This window comes from Labrus mixtus, chromosome 6, assembly GCF_963584025.1.
Source record: "Labrus mixtus chromosome 6, fLabMix1.1, whole genome shotgun sequence".
Lineage (NCBI taxonomy): Eukaryota > Metazoa > Chordata > Actinopteri > Labriformes > Labridae > Labrus > Labrus mixtus.
This window is the reverse complement of record NC_083617.1, coordinates 30,099,739-30,118,328: the sequence shown is the minus strand read 5'-3', so window position 1 is coordinate 30,118,328 and position 18,590 is coordinate 30,099,739. Positions and strand designations below refer to the sequence as shown.

Here is an 18,590-nt window from a genome sequence, read left to right as displayed (position 1 = left end):
TTTTTCATGAATCACCTTTTAGCCTTAGACCCAATAATACTTAGGTTTATAATTGTTATTATGAATCCAATATAGCTTCATTTTCATTTCTCTGGTTTCTCCATAAACATTGCAAAGTAGATGATTTTAACATCCATGGTCCAGTTTCTACTTCACCTCCTGCAGTGGGACACTGAGCCAGTAATGTGTAGTTAATAAGTAGAATGACAGCACATGCCACCTGCTGCTTTTGACGGCTTTATCAACTCAGTCAAAAGAGGAGCCGAGTGTTTCAGCTTCCCAAAATAAAACAAACCTTATGTGTACCTCATTGCCAAACTAGACTACAGATCACAAGCAGCAGTTAACCCAGGAGGCCAACCAGTGTGGACGTTCATCCAGATAACAAGTTTAAATAAATCATTCTTTGATTCAAGCATGCCATTAACACATTAAAGGGCAGTATTTAGAGTGCCTGTCCTTTACCGATCATGTTGCTGATCATACTGGTCCACATTTTGGAGGTCTATTGGCTCTTTTTCAGGAACCTTTGTGTTCAAAAGTTACTTTTTTGGGAATTGAAGGTTTTAAGTAATTCTGGTGATGAGTTCACTGAAACACAAGATTGTAACCTAAATCTAAATCCAGTTCAGGCACAGATTATGGCTGGGAAATATGGACCAAAACTCATATCTTGATATTGTTTAGCTGAATGGCGATACTCGATATATATTTTATTAACAGTGAAAACACATGGAAAATAAACTACCTGTTTGTGAATTTATTATAAAATAAAAATGTTCTTTAAATACAATAAAAGAGAGAGAGAGGAGGAGCAGGGTTAAGAGGGACAGACAGTCAGTCATCAGTGAGATGAGAAAAAGGTGACCTGGCACCTCTATAATGTTATTTTAATGCAACTTAAACTATATCCATATTAACGATATTGTTTTACCCTATATCTTGTTTGAAAATATATCGATATATCTTAAAAACTCAATATATTTCCCAGCCCTAGCATAGATATTCAATCCAAATCAGCTCATTCAGAGAACTGAGAAAAGCTCAAGTATTCACTTAAGGAACAACAGTGATGATGTCATTAGGTTTTATTCAGCAGAGAAACACAGCAGGAAGAGAAGACTGAAGACATCATAGCTCTTCATGAGCGAACAAACCCATACACACCAACATTAAACCAGAGCTTAAAATAATGCACCAATCACTGCAGACTGCAGAATCATGTGACCTTCAGACAGACTGCAGGTTGCCTCTGTCCGAGGCATTCTGGGAAACACCCTGCCCTTTTGTGTTTCTGGAGATTTAAGGATTTTGTTTTTATCTGCCCTTATCTCAGTCTCCCAGGTGGTTAGTAACATGTAGCTAGCTTCACCAATCAAAAGCATTGCATTAAAGAATGCCTGCAAAGCTACACCCAGGGAACAAATAAGCATTTTGATCTGAAATAATTAAACATATATAGCGTAAAACTCGCATATAGATTAAAACAGATTTCAAAGCGTGTGATTTTACAAAATAAAAGTGAATAAACACTACTGAGCATGTGGAAACCCTAACACAAGTGGTAAGATGACCTGACAGACTAGACCTTTGCAGTAAAAAAATCACCACTCAGGTAACAGCCTGCAGTCTGGACAGGAAATAGATCTGTGTAGATGAACAGCTTCACAGAAGAAGAAAATGAGCATTCCACCATAAAAGGTGGAGATTCTGTTAAAAAGTAAAATAAGTCAAATGTTTGATAAAATATACTGCATTCAAATAAACTACTTTAGATCTACATTTACCTCCACCCTCCATAATGTTTAGTCCCATGCATCCACTTTACCCTGCCGCCTAGGACTCGGCCTCCTCTTCCTTGTGAGGATCAGCTGATGAAATTAGTTCCAGGAGAAGTTTCTCCTTTAAAGCAGATCAGCAGCCATTTGTGTCAATCAGATAGAAATGAAAAACAAAGACGAGCAGATGGTCCATCATCTCATCAACTAACATATTGTGAATAAAAAAGGATCAAATTAATTCTGTTTGATGAGCAATTTGGAGTTCTCCCTTAGAGCTGTAACCTACTACATCTCTGTTGTCATAGTAACAGCTGAGTCAGCTCATTCCTCTTGTGAAGACTGAGAGGCACGGCTGAAAGGCTCAAGCTTTGGGTAGAAATTCTTGATTTCAACCCAAAGAATGAAAGTCCAGGTAGTGAACTGTTGGATGGGTTCTTGTTCCTGACTGGAAGAGAATGGCGGGTAGAGGCTCAGTGTGGTGATGTCACAGGAAGAAAGTGGCGGCGTTGGTTAGATTGTTTGCAATCGTGTGCGCAGATCAGCGATAGATTCTCCCAGAGGAGAAGAGAAGAAACATCTATGATCATCGTTGCCATCATCACATCTGGAGGGGGAAAGAAAATAAAGTGATCAGCTGATGAGCGTCTGTCTTTCATTCATGCACAGGAGAATTGGTTTCTAAAACTTCCAAGTAAAAGACACATTTTTGTTACAGCCTTCCTTGTTTCAGAGAGGACATTGAACACAACACAGACCTCTGTTATAGTACACACAAAAGGGATGAGTTGCTGCTGACATTCAACAGTGACTTTAAACAAGACACTTCACCCCGACGTAAACATGAACACAGACGGTTGTTGCTGTGTGATGTTCACTCAGGTTCTGCTCTGAATCTGCCCCCAGCATGCCCCCAGGCTCACCTGTTCAGCAGCTTTGTGCAGCCACTTTTCTTTGTCTCCACCCACTTTCATACACGAGAACAGGTCACAGACTGTGGGAAGTGCCAGGCGCTCCTGTAAACCAGAAACACCTAGTCAACATGACAGCACTAATAACCAACAAGAAGAAACACGTTGAGTGTTTCTGCATGACTGATTGTCTTATCTCAACTCTGATCTATGATGGTTTCTGCTGATCTGAACTGGTCTCAGTGGTGCTGTTACCTGAGCCTGACTCCTCTTCTTCAAAAGCCATTTGTCTTCCTCTTCTGTAGGGTGGGGCTGACCTTCTGACCCCTTGGCAGACTGTCCTGGAAGAACCCAGAGACCTGGATCCAGAGGCTGCTGGAACAGAGAAAAAGAGGAGGCGGGCTTGAACTGGGAGCTGTGCTCCTCCCTGCTGGCCTTCTCCTCCTCAGGAACCACCCAACCTGAGAGGGAGGTTGTTAAAGTTTTCAGTGGAATCTTGCAGGTGGAAGAAGTGTTGGTGGGGTGGAGCCAAGCCTCCAGGATGGCTTGAACCTAAGGAGAAATAGAGCAAAATAATTGAATTATCAGACACTTAATGGACTGACCGTCCCACTGGTGGTTTAATGTTAATGGACTCTCTAGAGTTTCAGACTAAACAAAATAAAAAAAATCAACATCTAACATTATGGAATTGTTACCTTTTGTTCCTTCTCCATCAGGTTATGGTTAGATTGGATGTTCTTGACTGTGGTAGGTGGGGCATTCTTGGTGGTGGGCGAGGCATTCTTGGTTACAGAGACTCCATTCTTGTCCCGTCCATCCTGTCTCAGCAGCCAAAGGCTCAGAGGTTCTTTCGCACAGTTCTCATCACAGACACAGGCAGAGTAGGTAGAACAAACCTCGTTAGCCTTGCAGGTCTGCTGCAATGGCACCACCTGCTGCAGCCATGCATCCACGGTTGCTGATGGTGCTGTAGTGGTCGGGGAGGCAGGGCTGGAGGTGGGCGGGGTCTTCAGGCACTTGAGCAGGCCCAGGTTCTCGATCTCCACGGCTTTGCTGGTCTGGCAGCAGGAGGAGCAGTCTGCATTGGGGGGGCTTGGCTCCACCAGCCACTCACTGGAGGACCACTTGTCCTCAAACGGCTTCAACACTCTCTGCCACCGCTCTGCATCTGACATTGTATCCATGGCAACAGGAGAGGGTGTGATGAGCCAGTCGCTTATCTCATCCTCCTCCTCCTCCTCCTCCTCTTCAGGAGAGGTGTTGAATTCTGATTCATCAATCTTCTCAATGGAGAAGGACGAGCTGCAGCTGCTGATTGTCCTCTCCCTGCTGACGGGGGTCTGCTGGTCCTGGAGAAGCCATGCTTCCAGGTCTCTAAGCTGACCCCAGGCCTGCAGGAAATCAATCGAAGCCAGGACAGGACATGAAGTCTGGAGAAAAAAAACAACACAAAAAACCCAAATGAAAAAACTATGAGAGCTGTTAAAGACGTCATTTGTAGAAGTTTGCAATTTCTAAGGCCACTTCTGGACAATGCTTTTTACTTTCCAATAACAGAGATGAACTGAAGTACTAAAGCCTTGTAGTAGTTGTACTTTGACAAAGGAGTAAGAGTATTTGCGGCTTTGCTGTTTTATATTGATTTCTAACATTTCTCCTTCTATTTGGCACCACAAGCTGACAGAATAAGTCTGAATCCATGATACACTACAGAGTGATTTGCATAATAATAAAAGAGATTTGGTTGGTTGTCTCTCTCACCTTGCTCTCTCTAGGTGCCACAAGCCAATCCTCAGGGTTCTTGCTTGACTGGTAACCAATCGGAGACTTGCTAGCTGGTTGAGTTCCCAGCAGCCATTCACCCAGAGCTGTGATGTCCATCTTCTGCAGAGATACAGTCTGCTCCATCACAATAATCAATACATTTATATCTGTGTTTTCCTCTATCTGTCCATATGCAGTAGGTGGCTTACCTGTTTCTTTGCAGCGACTGGACAACTCTGCACCTCAGGTCTGTTGTGGGAAGAGCTTTGAGAAGATGCACCTTCCACAGGCTTCAGAACAGGATGGACAGTAAACAACCGATTAGCATCCACTAACTGGGTGTGTGTCTGTGTGTTTGCGTTTGTATGAGTGAGTGTGACTGCGTTTTACCTGAGCTGTGATACTCCCAAATGAGGTGATGGCCTGTCTCAGAGAGCGAGTGTCGGCCTGGAAACTCAGCTCAGGCGTTTCCTCAGGTGTCAGACTGAGAGCAGACAACCTACAAACACAGGGGGAGAAAATAAGCACACAGAGCAGTTACAGCAACAGTTTCATCACTTGGATAATAATTCACAGTTATTTTCATCATCAGAAGCCTCACCATCACTCTCATACTCGTCATCATCCTTACCACCTTCCTCAACTAAATTACAAACTCTATCATTTTTTTCACTTTTATTAGTATCCAGCCCTATTGTCGGTGATGTGTTGGGTTGCGTTTCAGTGTATGATCTCCATCATTAGTTTGATAGAACAAAAAAAAACAGATCTTCTTGATAGCCTTCACATGGTTTTAGATAAAATACACTAGAGTTTTCTTCAACCCTATTCCACAAAGCCCCTGGCCCTGCTATGCAAATAAAACAATTGCAGATAGTGCTGTGAGTGAATTCAAAGAGTCTGGAAAGTAAATATGGCCAAAAATAAATATCAGCTGATCCATCACGAGAGCCTAGTAGTTGTACTAAAAAATTACGAGTGAAATGACATGGCTGCTATGTCTACTTTCTTCTCAGAGGCTTGTATCAAACCCTGAGCTTCCTCCTGCTGCTGCTTTAAGTTAAGGTGGTGAATGCGTTAGAACAGAGTCTCTGCAGACTGCAGCCTTTGTCTTCAGACATATAAACACCAGACTGGGAAACAGTCATCAAGAACAAACCAAAAACAGTCATTTACCAAATCTGTCGTGTGTCTGTGTATGCATTGTAGTGGAAAAATACTATCTGTCTGTTTCCTTCGTCTGACCTTAAAAGATTAGGATGTTCGTGCGTCATTTAGCAATTAGAATCTGTTTCTCTGTATGGCCTGGGTCTGTATCTCCAACAGGAACACTCCTTTGTGGCCTCGGTCTGTATCTCCAACAGGGACACTCCTCAAGATCTGGGTACAGCATGACCTTAGATCAGTGCCCTCCTGACAAAGGAGTTTCTGTTGGTGTTTTTCCATACCAGGTGCCTAATAGAAAGAAGCTTGCATAGATAAATCACCAGACAAACTAGCAGAAGGCGTAGTCACTAGGGCAAGCTGAAACCAATGACGATGTATCACTCATGTATATGCAAAATACCTACACCCTGTGAAAGTATAAATATGCTCTGCAACCTGGACTGCCCCGGGAATCTTTGATGCACTTGTGACTGATGTTACTTTTGTAGCTGATTACCCCTTTTGCAAAATAACTTTTTATTATATGCAATAAAATACACAAAGACAAAAGACTTTGACTTGAGATCTTTCATTACCAACAGAAAAATCCACAACAGCATGTGTGTGCGTTGTGTGTCTGTGTGTCTGCCTGTGTGTGTATGCGTGTGTCTGTGTATGCATGTGTGTGCGTTGTGTGTCTGTGTGTGTGTGTGTGTGTGTGTGTGTGTATTACCTCTCCATGCAGCTGGTCAGCTGGTTGCTCAGGTCGTTGCTGCTGTTGGAGTTCTGCAGCTGATGGACAATAACATCAAACTGACCCCGGAGCTGAAACACAGTAAACTGAGTTTAATATGTTGTTTCTGTTTCTGTAAAAGTCACCGACTGGCCACACTCATTGTTTGATTTCCTGATGTTAATTACAGTCTGTGTTATGGATCAGACCAGACAGTTATCCTCTGTTATGGAGGAAACAGTTTGATGTTTCAACGAGTTACAGCTAAGACCAGTACAACAAGTAGGTGCAAGCACTTACCCAGTGCAGCTGGTACAGCTGCTGCTGCAGAGTTTCAGTCTTGAGTTGTTCGAGCAGCTCAATCTGCCCAAGAAGCCACACCTCCCTGCTGCGTAGTGCCTCCTGCTGGCGGCTCACACAGCTCTGCAGCTCGGCACGAACCTGGGAGGAAGACAGGAAGGGAGAGGGGCCGGTAAGAGACCCTGGAGAGGAACAAATCTGTGGTGGTCTGGCAATGGCCGCTGATTTTGGAAACTTGGAAAATATGTGTGAGCTCTAGTATTAGTCTCATTATGCAATTTGGATGATGCAGCAGCTGACCATTCATACGCACTATGACATCAGTCTGAAATCAGGCCTGAAAACTGTGACCTGCTACATACTTGGCTTAAAGCGTCACAATTAGTTCATTGTAGAGGCTCCGCTCCGGGTGTTTTCCGTTTTCCTTACACCTGGTACACCAGCTTCCTGCCGTGCTTATCATAGCTTTACTATAGAGAGGGACACTACAGCCAGTGACCGTTAAACGTTTCTTCCTCTCGTCTGTGTGAAGTAAACACCAGCACCGGGTTTCATCAGCTATGTGCAAGTTCAACCACTTGTCACTGTTGTTATTTTAAACTAGCTGGAGATCAAGGTCAGAGCTGTTATCACTTTTTCACAATGCTTTGTCATATTTTAAATACATTTGATTTTACAGTTTATTGCCCACATAAAGAAAAAGTAAAATCTATAATCACGGCATCCCTACTACACGCACACACATGGCTTTACCTGCTTTACAGAGGAGGAGAAGTGTGCAGTAGATCACAGCTGTTGAATCTGCTCTCAGTCCATCAATGATATGATCTCTCTCACTTCACTCATTCTTATACTCGCTTCACCACACCCACTTTTCTCTGAACACCCTGTATTATGCTGACTTGACCACATATACACACACACGCACACACACACGCACACACACACACACGCATGCACGCAACGTGACCTAACGTCTGTGGGTAGTTGAGCAAGCCGAGCTTACAGGGTGACCGCAGGTGCTGGACTAAACAATAAGTTTTTAGATGTTAATGGTCACACACAAACACACACTATAAGTACGAACACTGTTTTCATGTTTACATCATTGAATTTGCTCATCTTTAACTGAATCATAAATGCCGACATAATCAGGCTTCTTGCTGCTCTGAGACGTTGTGGTTCCACTTCGGGTAATGGACTCAGCAACAGTAATTCTAGTGTTTTTTTTTTTTAATCCTCACTTGGACAAACAACCTTTTCAGCGCTGGGGATCAATATGTTAAATACCTTACATGCAAAACTCTGAACTGATTACTCACAGGGATGCCTATACATTTTCCACCATTTTAAACAGGTTTAGTCATGTATGAGCTAGTATCTCTTGTTTTGTTTTATTTTGAAAGGGTGGGGGGTGTTCTATGGTCTTTTAGTTTGAAACTCTTCTCTCATTTAATTTGTTGAGTTTCTTTGTTCTGTACCGTCTCTTGGGCTTTTGTTGTGACAGGCTAACAAAATTAAGGCTTTGGAGAATGCAGAGATGTGGAGTTGTGGTTCACATTAATCTTGTCCCTGAACAAATAAAAGTTATACAAACAAACAATTTCCCTCCTTTAAATATCAGAAGATATTAACAAAACTCTTCAGAACTGCTGTCCAAACAGTGTCGCCTGACAGTTAATTGATGGCCCCTTCAGAGTGGCCTGACGATCCTGGCCTCCGACCGCTACAGCTAACATGTTTCTGCTGCACGTTGTCTCCAGTTAATGACTGACTTTACCGCAGCTTTTTTTATACTTTAACTTTTATTTTCCTCTTCAACACCAGAGCTGCAAAGCAGAAGAAAATGACTACCAGCCATTTGTGCTGTGTGGGTCAGTAACCACTTTCTGACTCAGTGAGCTCCTCAATAAACCACTGACAAGTACACAACTGAAATAATATTCATCATACTTTATCATTCAGTGGATATCAACATACTGAGTGTTTAGCCCCTTTGTAATGCTTGTTGAAGATGGCAGAGAGGGAAGAACAGAACTGTGCTACATGTGTGAGAGTGTCGCAACCTCAGCGTTCACAGGTCGTGCCTTTCACTCCCTAACACAATGTGAAATCGTACACTGGGACACCAATATTATGCCACTGCAAATAAAAGTTCGAAGATGTAGTGGCAGTGGAGGTTCATTACGGGCTGTTGCAGACTCATGATGGAAAATGGGCTTTTGTTATGAAGATAGCTCTGAATGTTAGCGGTTGGTTTCTGGTGTACCAGCAGCAACGTGCTCAAGCAAAGTACGAGTTACCATCAAAAGCAAAAAATCTTACTGTACCACGAGGGACAGATGATCGATAATCTAACAGATAAGTGTTGTTCTCTTATTTGAAAAGAGACCTAAATACAGATAGAGGATGTTTAAGGAGGAGGAAGAAGAAGGTCCTGACCTCTCTGGTGCTCTCCCTCAGCTGCTGCTCGGCCTTCATCACCCCCTTGATGGCATCCTCCAGCTGATCCTGGGCCTGCCGGCACTGCTTCAGCCCGCTCACTGCTGCCTCGGTTGCCGGCATCCTGGATAGAAAAACAGGAACGACAAAGTGTCAAGATAAAGTTTAGATAAAATGTGTCAGCTTCGCATTAGACATCACTCAACAGTTATCAGAAGGTGCTGTATTTCATAGAACCTCATTCATAAATTTAACAATAATTCTGGGAATTGAGAATTTACCTAATCTTCACCTTGCAGCTTATAACGAAATACTACTAAAAAAAAAAAAAAAAAAACTTTCCCCTCTCCCTGACTTCTCTACTAGTTATGATTTCTCAACAAACTCTCACTTCAGTTTTCTGGACCAAGACTAAACATGTTCGTCATCCTCCACTTCTGCTTTTCATCATCACTTTCTACAACCAGGTTTCCATACTTTGTTTTCTTGTAGCTTACTTTCAAACCCAACAGGGACTTTCTATTACAGTTCGAGGAAAAAAAACGATTCATGTAAAAGTCGAGATTCTTATCTTCTGAGATTTTAAATAGATTCATAACTTCCAGAAAACAATTTTATTTTTTTTGGCTTATCAGTCACTCCCTGCTAAGTGTTAATGCTAGCTCTTAAACTCAGTAGAATCAATCAATCAACTTTTATTTGTATAGCGTCAACTCATAACAAGTGTTATCTCGAGACACTTTACAAGAAGCAGGTAAAATACCTTACTCTTTGTCTGTTAACATTACAAAAGAGCAGGTAAAAAGAATGCCAAAAAGAGCAACAAGAAATTCAGCCAGTCTCACTGATGACTGGAGTAGATCCAGAAGTATTTACTTCAAAAATGGACTTTGAATCCATGGATCCAGAATCGTTTTGAATCGAAAATAGATTCTGAATAGAATCGTGACCCAAGAATCAAAATCAAAATCAAATTGTGTGACACCCAAAGATTCCCAGCCCTATTTTCTATCATCGTATTCAGAAACAACGGGCTATTTTTGTAGGTATGTAACAGAGATTATAAAAAGTTAAGACAGATATTTTACTCCGGAAATATTATATTTTTTACATATCGTTTTAAGTTTGTAAAATGTAGAGTATAACCTCTGACTGTTGGCGTAGTATACTACCTAAAAACACAAAGAGTCTTTATAATCTATATTTACAACATGAACCGTTTCTGTTCATAAGCTGGTCAGGTTAAGAACTAAATAAGGGAGACTGAGGCCACAGGTGAGTCACTCTTTAAAACAGGTGAGCTTTTTACTGCAGGTTGTGTTCTGTGTTTGACTCAGCTGAGGGTAGATCAGCAGTTTATTCGTGCTGTCGTGTTGTGGTGAAAGCCTCAGCTGAGATCCATGGTGTTTATGAACAGCTGTATTGTGCTCTGAGGTCGGTCAGCAGGCTGCTGGCTCAACAGGATCCACTGGGATGAAACAAGTCTGACCATTAATCTAGTGTCAGACAGACACAGTCCTCAAAAAATCTAAAAATACACTCAGTGTGCGAGTATTTCAGGACACTGGAGTAGGGGGTCAGGGAAGGTTGGGGTTGGGAAGGGTTGTCCTTGAAGACATGGCGGCCAACAGACCTACTTGAGGTACTTAAAAAATCAGCATGGTACTTTTAAGACTGATTGCAGGACTTCATTGTGAAGGTGATCTTGTATTTTGAAATGTATTCTAGCCTATCACAAGATTAAGTAAATGTCACTGTAACATCTTTCTGCTGTCAAGGAAATGGCAAGATGTACCCAATGAACTTGTTTTGCTAGTGGTGAATAAGGGTGGGGTGTCCTGTAGTATCAGTTGTACACAGCCAAACTCTGCTCTCTTAAATAACAGCTGACATTGGACCATGTGACTTGAAGGTTTACAGCTCAAACAGAACAAGGGAAAATTTCAACATGGTTTTACTGCTGACACTCTTTAACCCACCAGTGTCAAAGCTCACTTCAGAGCGTCAAAGGGGTCAAAGTTTGACAGCATCCTGAGGATTCATGTTTGTCTTCTTTGAACCGACTAAGCAGAGGATTTTTCAGCTGCACTTTAGAAAAAGTCAATATTCTGGAGAAACTGTTTCTACGCACAAATTGAGCAGGAAAAAGTCAGAAATCAAACCACACAACATTCCAAACGTCAAGAGATTTTGGACTAAATCCCTGAAAGGCCTTTGTGTAATAAATATTATACTATCATATAATGTCTGTAATAATGTAACAATACGAATTAGATGTGCTTTTGAAAGTTCCAAATAAGCATATTGAGCTCTAAGCTTCTCTCTCCATGCGCTACTTATAAATTAAGTTTTGTTACTTAAAACAAAAATAAACAAACTTAAGTCACTGTTAATCAAGTGTTAAATGCCTCCTTATTAACTTCATCCACTTGACTTGGTGATAATGGATATGTGAGATATCTAGCATGGAAAAAAGTCAATGATTATTTTAGGACAAGGTGTTTGATAGATTATCCTGAATCAAAATAAATGATTGGAAAAACTGCTCTCCTGCTCACCAGCAGTGACTTTCACTTTAAAGTAAACATTACTGAAAAATAGCCTAGATTATTTAATTTTACTTTTAATTACTGCTATATTAATCTACCAGTTTCTTCAAATTGAGATAATCTTGAAGACCTTCATGTTTAACTTCCTTACATTGTTAACAAGTTAGGTACTAAGTAAACAATAATTAATCCGTAATAATATACAAGATATAACACTTTTTGGTTATAACAGGACATTTCATTCATCTATACTTTAAATTGATTTAAATGCATCATTTTAACTTTCAAAGGATTATTTGTGCAGTATGTAAATAGTGTTTTTACCTTTGAGTAGGCTACCATATCTCACCAGTGCCCAGTGAATACCATTTAGTTCTCGCTTTAAATGTAAGAACTTCAGACCTTAAATTTGACAAGTGCGAGTCTATATCTGTATCTAAAACAATCAAAAGCGATATTACATTGTGAAGTGAAACTACACATTGTTATAGTCATTTCTCGTACCTCATGATGCAACGAGCAGACAGAAAATATCAACAAGCCGGCTGCTCCTCCAGTTCTAGTTCTGCACGTTGATAGTGAAAATACAGAAATAAACCGCAAAAAAAAAGTTTTTCTTTCGTTTGCGTTTCTTTCTGTCACCTCGGAGCTCAGAGGAATGAGGAAGCTGCTCTCTGACTATCCGCCATCACTGCCTTTGGGTCCGCACGTACACACAAAGGCTGGGGAGGGGAGTGCTGCGGAGGGGGCCGCGAAAAACCGTCATCTGCTGCTGTAGCTGTGCTGCTATAGTATATATATATATATATATACATATATATATATATATATATATATATATATATGCGTTGTATAATAGATCATTTTGTTTTATCTATGAGATAAAACCTCGGAAATGACAGACGTCAGTAAATACCGCTGATAACTCGGTTTAATATTAACCCAGAGTAAACGTGACTGTCTGTGTCGAACTCCATACAAAACATTGAATGTTTGTTTATGTCAGGGTTTTTCATAGTCAGGTGCACAGTAACCAGAACAACGCAACACTTTCTTTGAATTTCAAAGATCACCTCGTAAAAAAAAGCACCCAGCAGTGCACTGAACTTCTTAAATGTGTACGTTTTTATAACCAGGAGTGCAGCAGCGCTCACTCTCACTTCTCCGTGCTGCTATTTATAAGGAGGCAGAAGATAACCTCTGAGAATAACACTATAACATCTTATTACTGTCATTCTGAAACATCACACACTGAGCGGTGATGTTTCAGTATGCAGAATTACACAAGTGCTTTGGTTAATAACAAAAATATGTGAAATCATGTAATGTATAAGTATATGAGGGACGAAAAATTACTAAAGTATAAATAGTTGGGAGACATGCATACAATAATGTATAAATAAATGCATCAATAAATATATAAATGCTGAAAACAATACATCATTGAATAAATAATAAATACACTTTGTTAATGAAAAAGGCTATTTATATATTTTTACATGTATTTATTCATTTATTAGCGTATTTCTACAGTTATATATGTATAAATGCATACATTTCCACATTAATTGAGTTATTCATTTATTTCTGTATTTTTACATTTACACATTTATTTATTTCTGTGTCCAGATCATTATTATTAATGATTAATTAATTTATTTATACTTAAGTCGTTTTTTGTCTCTCATATAAGTAAGAGAGGGAAAGTGAAATAAAACCAATTAAAGGTGAGTTTGGTTTCAAAACACAGGAATTTGAGTTATGTGAGATACTAAATATAAAACTACTGGGATTAAATAATCAAGATCTTTTCCACGGATCCAAAAGCCCTGACAAAACGTAAAGGGCTTTATATCTATAAAGATATATATATATTATATTTATATCTGAAGTTAACAAATGGAGGTCATGTTGTATTTTTTAGCTAAGGTAGCTAACAGTTTGCTCGGTCTATTACATTTTTGATATCGTCTACTGTTATAGATTTAATTCAATACTGAAGACAGTAAATGTAGACTAATACAAAAACAGATTTTCTTCAAGCTGCTGAACATATGCCTGTTTTCAAGCCGAGTTAGCAGCTAGCCTGCGTGGCTACCAGGTCAGCTCAGCTAGCTGCGTTAGCTAGCTTACTTATTTGACACGTACACCGGGTGTCGGCTAGAGTTAGAAGATTTAACTCACCGTAAGCTTTTGCTGTAGACTCTCGACTTCGATGTCATAAATGATCCAAGTTGTTTCGCTGACACGTTTAACTGAAAAGTTTCGCTAAGCAGGTGTTTCCATCAGCTGGCATTCAATGTCACAATAACGTAACGTAAAGGAAGAAAAAAATACGGAATCGGAAGTATTTCTCGTTGGAAAGTCTCGCGAGAATCGGAAGTATTTCTGGAAAGTCGGGGTCGGAATCAGAAAACGAGAGTGACACTGCTCCCTGCAGGTGAAACTGATTTTTTTTTTTTACATTTTTAATACTGAATGGTGACAGAATGTGAAGTTACTAGGCTACCTTTACTCAAGTAATGAGTTCTGAGCATTGAATGAAAGATATAGGCCCTACAATTCAGACAGACTAGCCATTTGCATCAAACACTGAACCACCAACTAAGGTAGGCACATTGCATTCACCAAATAAAATAAATATTTGACCCTTCATCTCAAACTTATGAGATCAGGATATCGTAATTACAAGAAAAAGCTCATAATAAGGCAATGAGGAGTAGCCTACGGAGATCATAGCTTAAGGGAAAAGATCTCATAATTACGAGATCCTGAGCTCAAAATTACAAGATAAGGGGTTAAAAAATGCTCTTTCGTGAATGCAATGCACTTCCGTACAATTGAAATTGTCCAACAATAACAAAATCCAAGGACATGTTTATAAATAGTCAGGCTGTCCGAAATCATGAGAAAATATATTTTTTAGACACACTAAAAAACATGTCTAAATAACGAGAACAGTATTGATTAAAAAATAAAAACACCAACAAAATTGGTTCTGATTGCCTTTATATTCCTAAAGCCTTTGTTGTCATAGGTGAGCTAGGCTATGTCATTACCTTATAATTACCAGGATTTCCCTTTTTGATATATATATATATATATATATATATATATATATATATTTCCTGCTTCTCTTTTCTTATAAAGAATGCAGTCCATAAGCCTTAAATAGTTTGATTTATATACAGTGGAAATAAAATTGGCATATTTTTTTAGCTATGGAGTCAATCCATAATCAGAACAGCCAGCATGACCATCTGCAGCCCGTGATACAGAACACAATTATTCAGATTCTTTCCACGTTTTAACTGATTGTTTAAAAGACCCAGTCACAGACAGTACAGGAGTTTTCACAACCCTTGAATGGATTAAATATAAGCCAAACAAAGTTCTTACCCACAGTGATTATGTGGTTCTCTGTAGCCTTGGATCCAGTTTATGTCCTTTACACGTCCGGATTTGTAGTGTAAAATAATTTCAAGTCACACAAGAACAAAGAACAGGACACAGAGGTCATATTCAAATAGGTTCAGGTACATACAGTAGAGCTATTAGAGGAAATTAAAAGTGGACAAACAGGCCAAAAAAGCAAAGCATACAGGACAGGAAATATGGATGTCAGTATCATACTATCAAACTCGGGGGGTAAGGGAATTAAAAATAAAATATGGCAACAGCATTGAAACCAGGAGAATAGGGGTAGACATACACAGTACAATTCAAATGAAATAGTCAGTATAGGGAAATGGGTGGAAACAGGAGAGAATAAGCCTTTTTTATTTTATTATTTTTTTTAATCAAGAATGAGGATGAATAAAACACAGCAGCCTAAGCAGCTCATTACATATGAAAGGGAAGCATCCAACTGGTCTTTGTGAGCACTGCTCTTTAAGTCTATGCTGGAAACTGTAGACCAGGAGATGCAAGACTTGGAGGAGAGGTGAGGAGAGGAGAGGACAGGTGAGGAGAGGTGAGGAGAGGAGAGGAGAGGAGAGGGGAGGTGAGGAGGGGAGGGGAGAGGTGAGGGGAGGAGAGGTGAGGAGAGGAGAGGAGAGGAGAGGAGAGGAGAGGAGGGGAGAGGAGAGGAGAGGTGAGGAGAGGAGAGGTGAGGAGAGGGGAGGTGAGGAGGGGAGGGGAGAGGTGAGGGGAGGAGAGGTGAGGAGAGGAGAGGAGAGGAGAGGAGAGGAGAGGAGGGGAGAGGAGAGGAGAGGTGAGGTGAGGTGAGGAGAGGAGAGGAGAAGAGAGGTGAGGAGAAGAGGGGAGAGGAGAGGAGAGGGAAAACCAAAAGACCTCAGTGCAGAAAACAAATACGAGTGATCAACCCTGTCAAATGCCTTCTCTAAATCCAGTGACACAATGCCAACATTTATATTATAGATTTTACACACATCAATAACATCTCTGATAAGAAAAACATTATCCATGACTGTCCGGTCTGGAACACAATAACTCTGGTCTTTATGGACCACACTTCCCAGAACGTCCTTTAGTCTGTTCGATAAAGCTCTGGAGAAGATCTTGTAGTCCGCACAGAGCAAAGCAACCGGCCTCCAGTTTTTTAACAATGCCAGGTCACCTTTCTTGGGGAGCAAGGAAAGAACTGCTCTCTTACAAGAACCAGGAAGAGACCCGGTCCTGCAACACTCCATTAAAACACTATGCAGGTCAGACCCAAGAATACTCCAGAACCTCTTAAAAAAGTCTGTGGACAACCCATCTATTCCAGGTGCTCTTCCTGTTGCCATCTGAGTGACAGCAGCAGTGAGCTCCTCCAGAGTCAGCTCCCCTTCCAGAGGAGACTTCTCCTCCACACTGAGCCGAGGGAGACCCTCCAGGAGCTCCCTGCGACACTCCTGGCTGCAACTCTCTGCTCCAAACAGATCTTCATAGAACTGCATGGCATGACTGCTCATTTCCTTTGGATCAGCTGTTATTCGACCTCCTGGCAGTTTAAGACATGTCAGCAGCTTTTTTTGAGCCACAGATCTCTCAAGATTGAAAAAGAAAGACGTTGGGGCATCCATGTCTTTGAGTTGAAGGAAACGACTCCGCACAAGAGCTCCCTTCACCCTCTCCTGCAGGAAAGAGCTCAACTCCATACGTTTCTCCTTCAGCAGGGTACCAGTGGTGGGATCCACACTCCCATTTAACCCCTCCTCAAGGTTCTTAATGTTGTCCTCAAGATTATTAACGACTGTTTTTAATCTAGCAGAAGAGTGTGACGTGTACTGCTGACAAAAAACACGAATCTGAGCTTTACCAACCTCCCACCAAAGCTTCAAAGAATCAAACTCAACTTTTCTTAATTGCCACTGATCCCCAAAACACCCAAAGTTTTTACAGAAAACATTGTCCAGTAGAAGCTTGTTATTAAAATGCCAGAAGGACTTAGCCCTTTCACCTGGTGAAATAATCAGCTCCACACTAACTAAATGGTGATCAGTGAAGCCAACAGGCAGAATATTACAACTAATGAATCTGGGGTTGAGAGTTCTGGAGATGTAAACCCTGTCCAGTCTAGCTGCACACACCCTGTTACTGTTAACCCTGACCCATGTATACTGTCTGGATTGTGGATGTTTCACTCTAAATGTGTCCAACAAATCCAGGTGAGAGATGACAATGTTTAGAGTCTGGGATGAATGTGGATGTGGCTCCTCTCCTATTCTATCCACGGTGAAATCAAGTGTGCAGTTAAAATCACCACGAAAAGAATGATCTGATCCTGATGGTAGATCAGTAACTCCTTTTGGAGGCGGGTATAAAAAACTACCCTTTCAGCTCAATTATTTGGAGCATACATATTAGTGAAACAGAAAACAGTGTCCTCTATTTCTGCTCTTACAATTAAAAGCCTACCCGTTACAATTTCAGCACAAGAGACCATCTTTACATTTGCAGATGCTCTAAACAAAATGGCTACTCCTGCACTAAAGTTGGTGCCATGGCTAAGGTAGTTAGAGCCCTCCCACCATAAACCCCAATCTGTCTCATCTGATGGTGTGGTATGAGTCTCTTGTAAAAACAAGATATCAATGTTTTTCTGAGTTGAGATCTCAGAGATAAGGCCTCTTTTCTGTCTGTCTCTCCCACCATTAATGTGAAGAGATCCTATCTTAAGACTCCTCATAGAAAGATCAGAGAGAAAAAACAGACAAGTAGACACAAACAGGGAACAGTAGAAGAAGAAAAACACCTTGTGATGCATGATCATTTCTGTGTCTTCTTCACCCTCTTACCTCCAGCTTTCCTCAGTGTGGTGATGTGCTTTTTTTAGACGGAAACGTTTTTTCTCATCCAGGAGGTCAAAACCGACCTGTCTTTTCAGTATGCCGACTGACTTTATGAACTTATCAGTATCACTAAAGTAGTCACTTATTGTTACTGTTTTTTTGTACGTTTCATCCATAAATTGATTGATTGACTCTAAAGAATAAAGATCAGAGCCACTATTTGGCAAATCAGCAATGGATGCATTGTCTGACTCATAATCTTCATCCATGTCCTCTCCTTCACATGATGCCTGGCTACAACACACTGTCTTACCTTCCTTCAATGAAACATCTACAACTGCAGAACTTGTGGAATCTTCCGTTTTATCATTATCTACAGTCTGTGATTTTTCTGTAGCCTGAGAGCTGGTCGAAACCACTTTTACCTCAGCCACGCGGCCTCCGTCTCCGCCTCGGGCACGAACGCGGCCTCCGCCGCATGCGCCGCATTAGCAGAGCTGCCCGCGTCAGCGGCAGCACTAGCCGCCTCCTGCTGTCTGTGCGGACACGCAAAACGTTTGTGTCCCACATCACCACACTCAAAACACTTCAATTGTCCCGAGCTTGCATACACCATATAAGAAGCGTCACCATGTTTAACTCGAAAGGAAACCTCCAGAGTCTGTGTGGGCGACTCCAAAAACATGAACAACCGACGCCGCAAAGACCGAACACGTCCCACAAAAGTC

General features: G+C 41.0%; 1 protein-coding gene across 4 annotated transcripts in view; it reads right to left on the bottom strand.

The window, feature by feature from the left end:
• Window positions 1-1,070: 1,070 nt before the first annotated feature.
• ncoa4 (nuclear receptor coactivator 4) overlaps window positions 1,071-18,590 on the bottom strand; it is a 182,416-nt gene continuing 164,896 nt past the window's right edge. The window contains exons 1-11 of one of the 4 annotated variants that reach the window (XM_061040855.1): window positions 13,811-13,957; window positions 9,078-9,201; window positions 6,636-6,776; window positions 6,336-6,427; window positions 4,847-4,955; window positions 4,666-4,746; window positions 4,454-4,591; window positions 3,388-4,122; window positions 2,945-3,241; window positions 2,702-2,794; window positions 1,071-2,385 (exon numbers count right to left, since the gene is read on the bottom strand). In XM_061040855.1, the coding sequence (XP_060896838.1) occupies window positions 2,380-2,385; window positions 2,702-2,794; window positions 2,945-3,241; window positions 3,388-4,122; window positions 4,454-4,591; window positions 4,666-4,746; window positions 4,847-4,955; window positions 6,336-6,427; window positions 6,636-6,776; window positions 9,078-9,201; window positions 13,811-13,848 (1,854 nt within the window). In that variant the 5' untranslated portion in view covers window positions 13,849-13,957 and the 3' untranslated portion in view covers window positions 1,071-2,379. Of the gene's footprint in view, window positions 2,386-2,701; window positions 2,795-2,944; window positions 3,242-3,387; window positions 4,123-4,453; window positions 4,592-4,665; window positions 4,747-4,846; window positions 4,956-6,335; window positions 6,428-6,635; window positions 6,777-9,077; window positions 9,202-12,130; window positions 12,403-13,810; window positions 13,958-18,590 lie in introns of those variants that run through there. The other 3 variants (XM_061040856.1, XM_061040857.1, XM_061040858.1) reach the window with 3 other exon arrangements.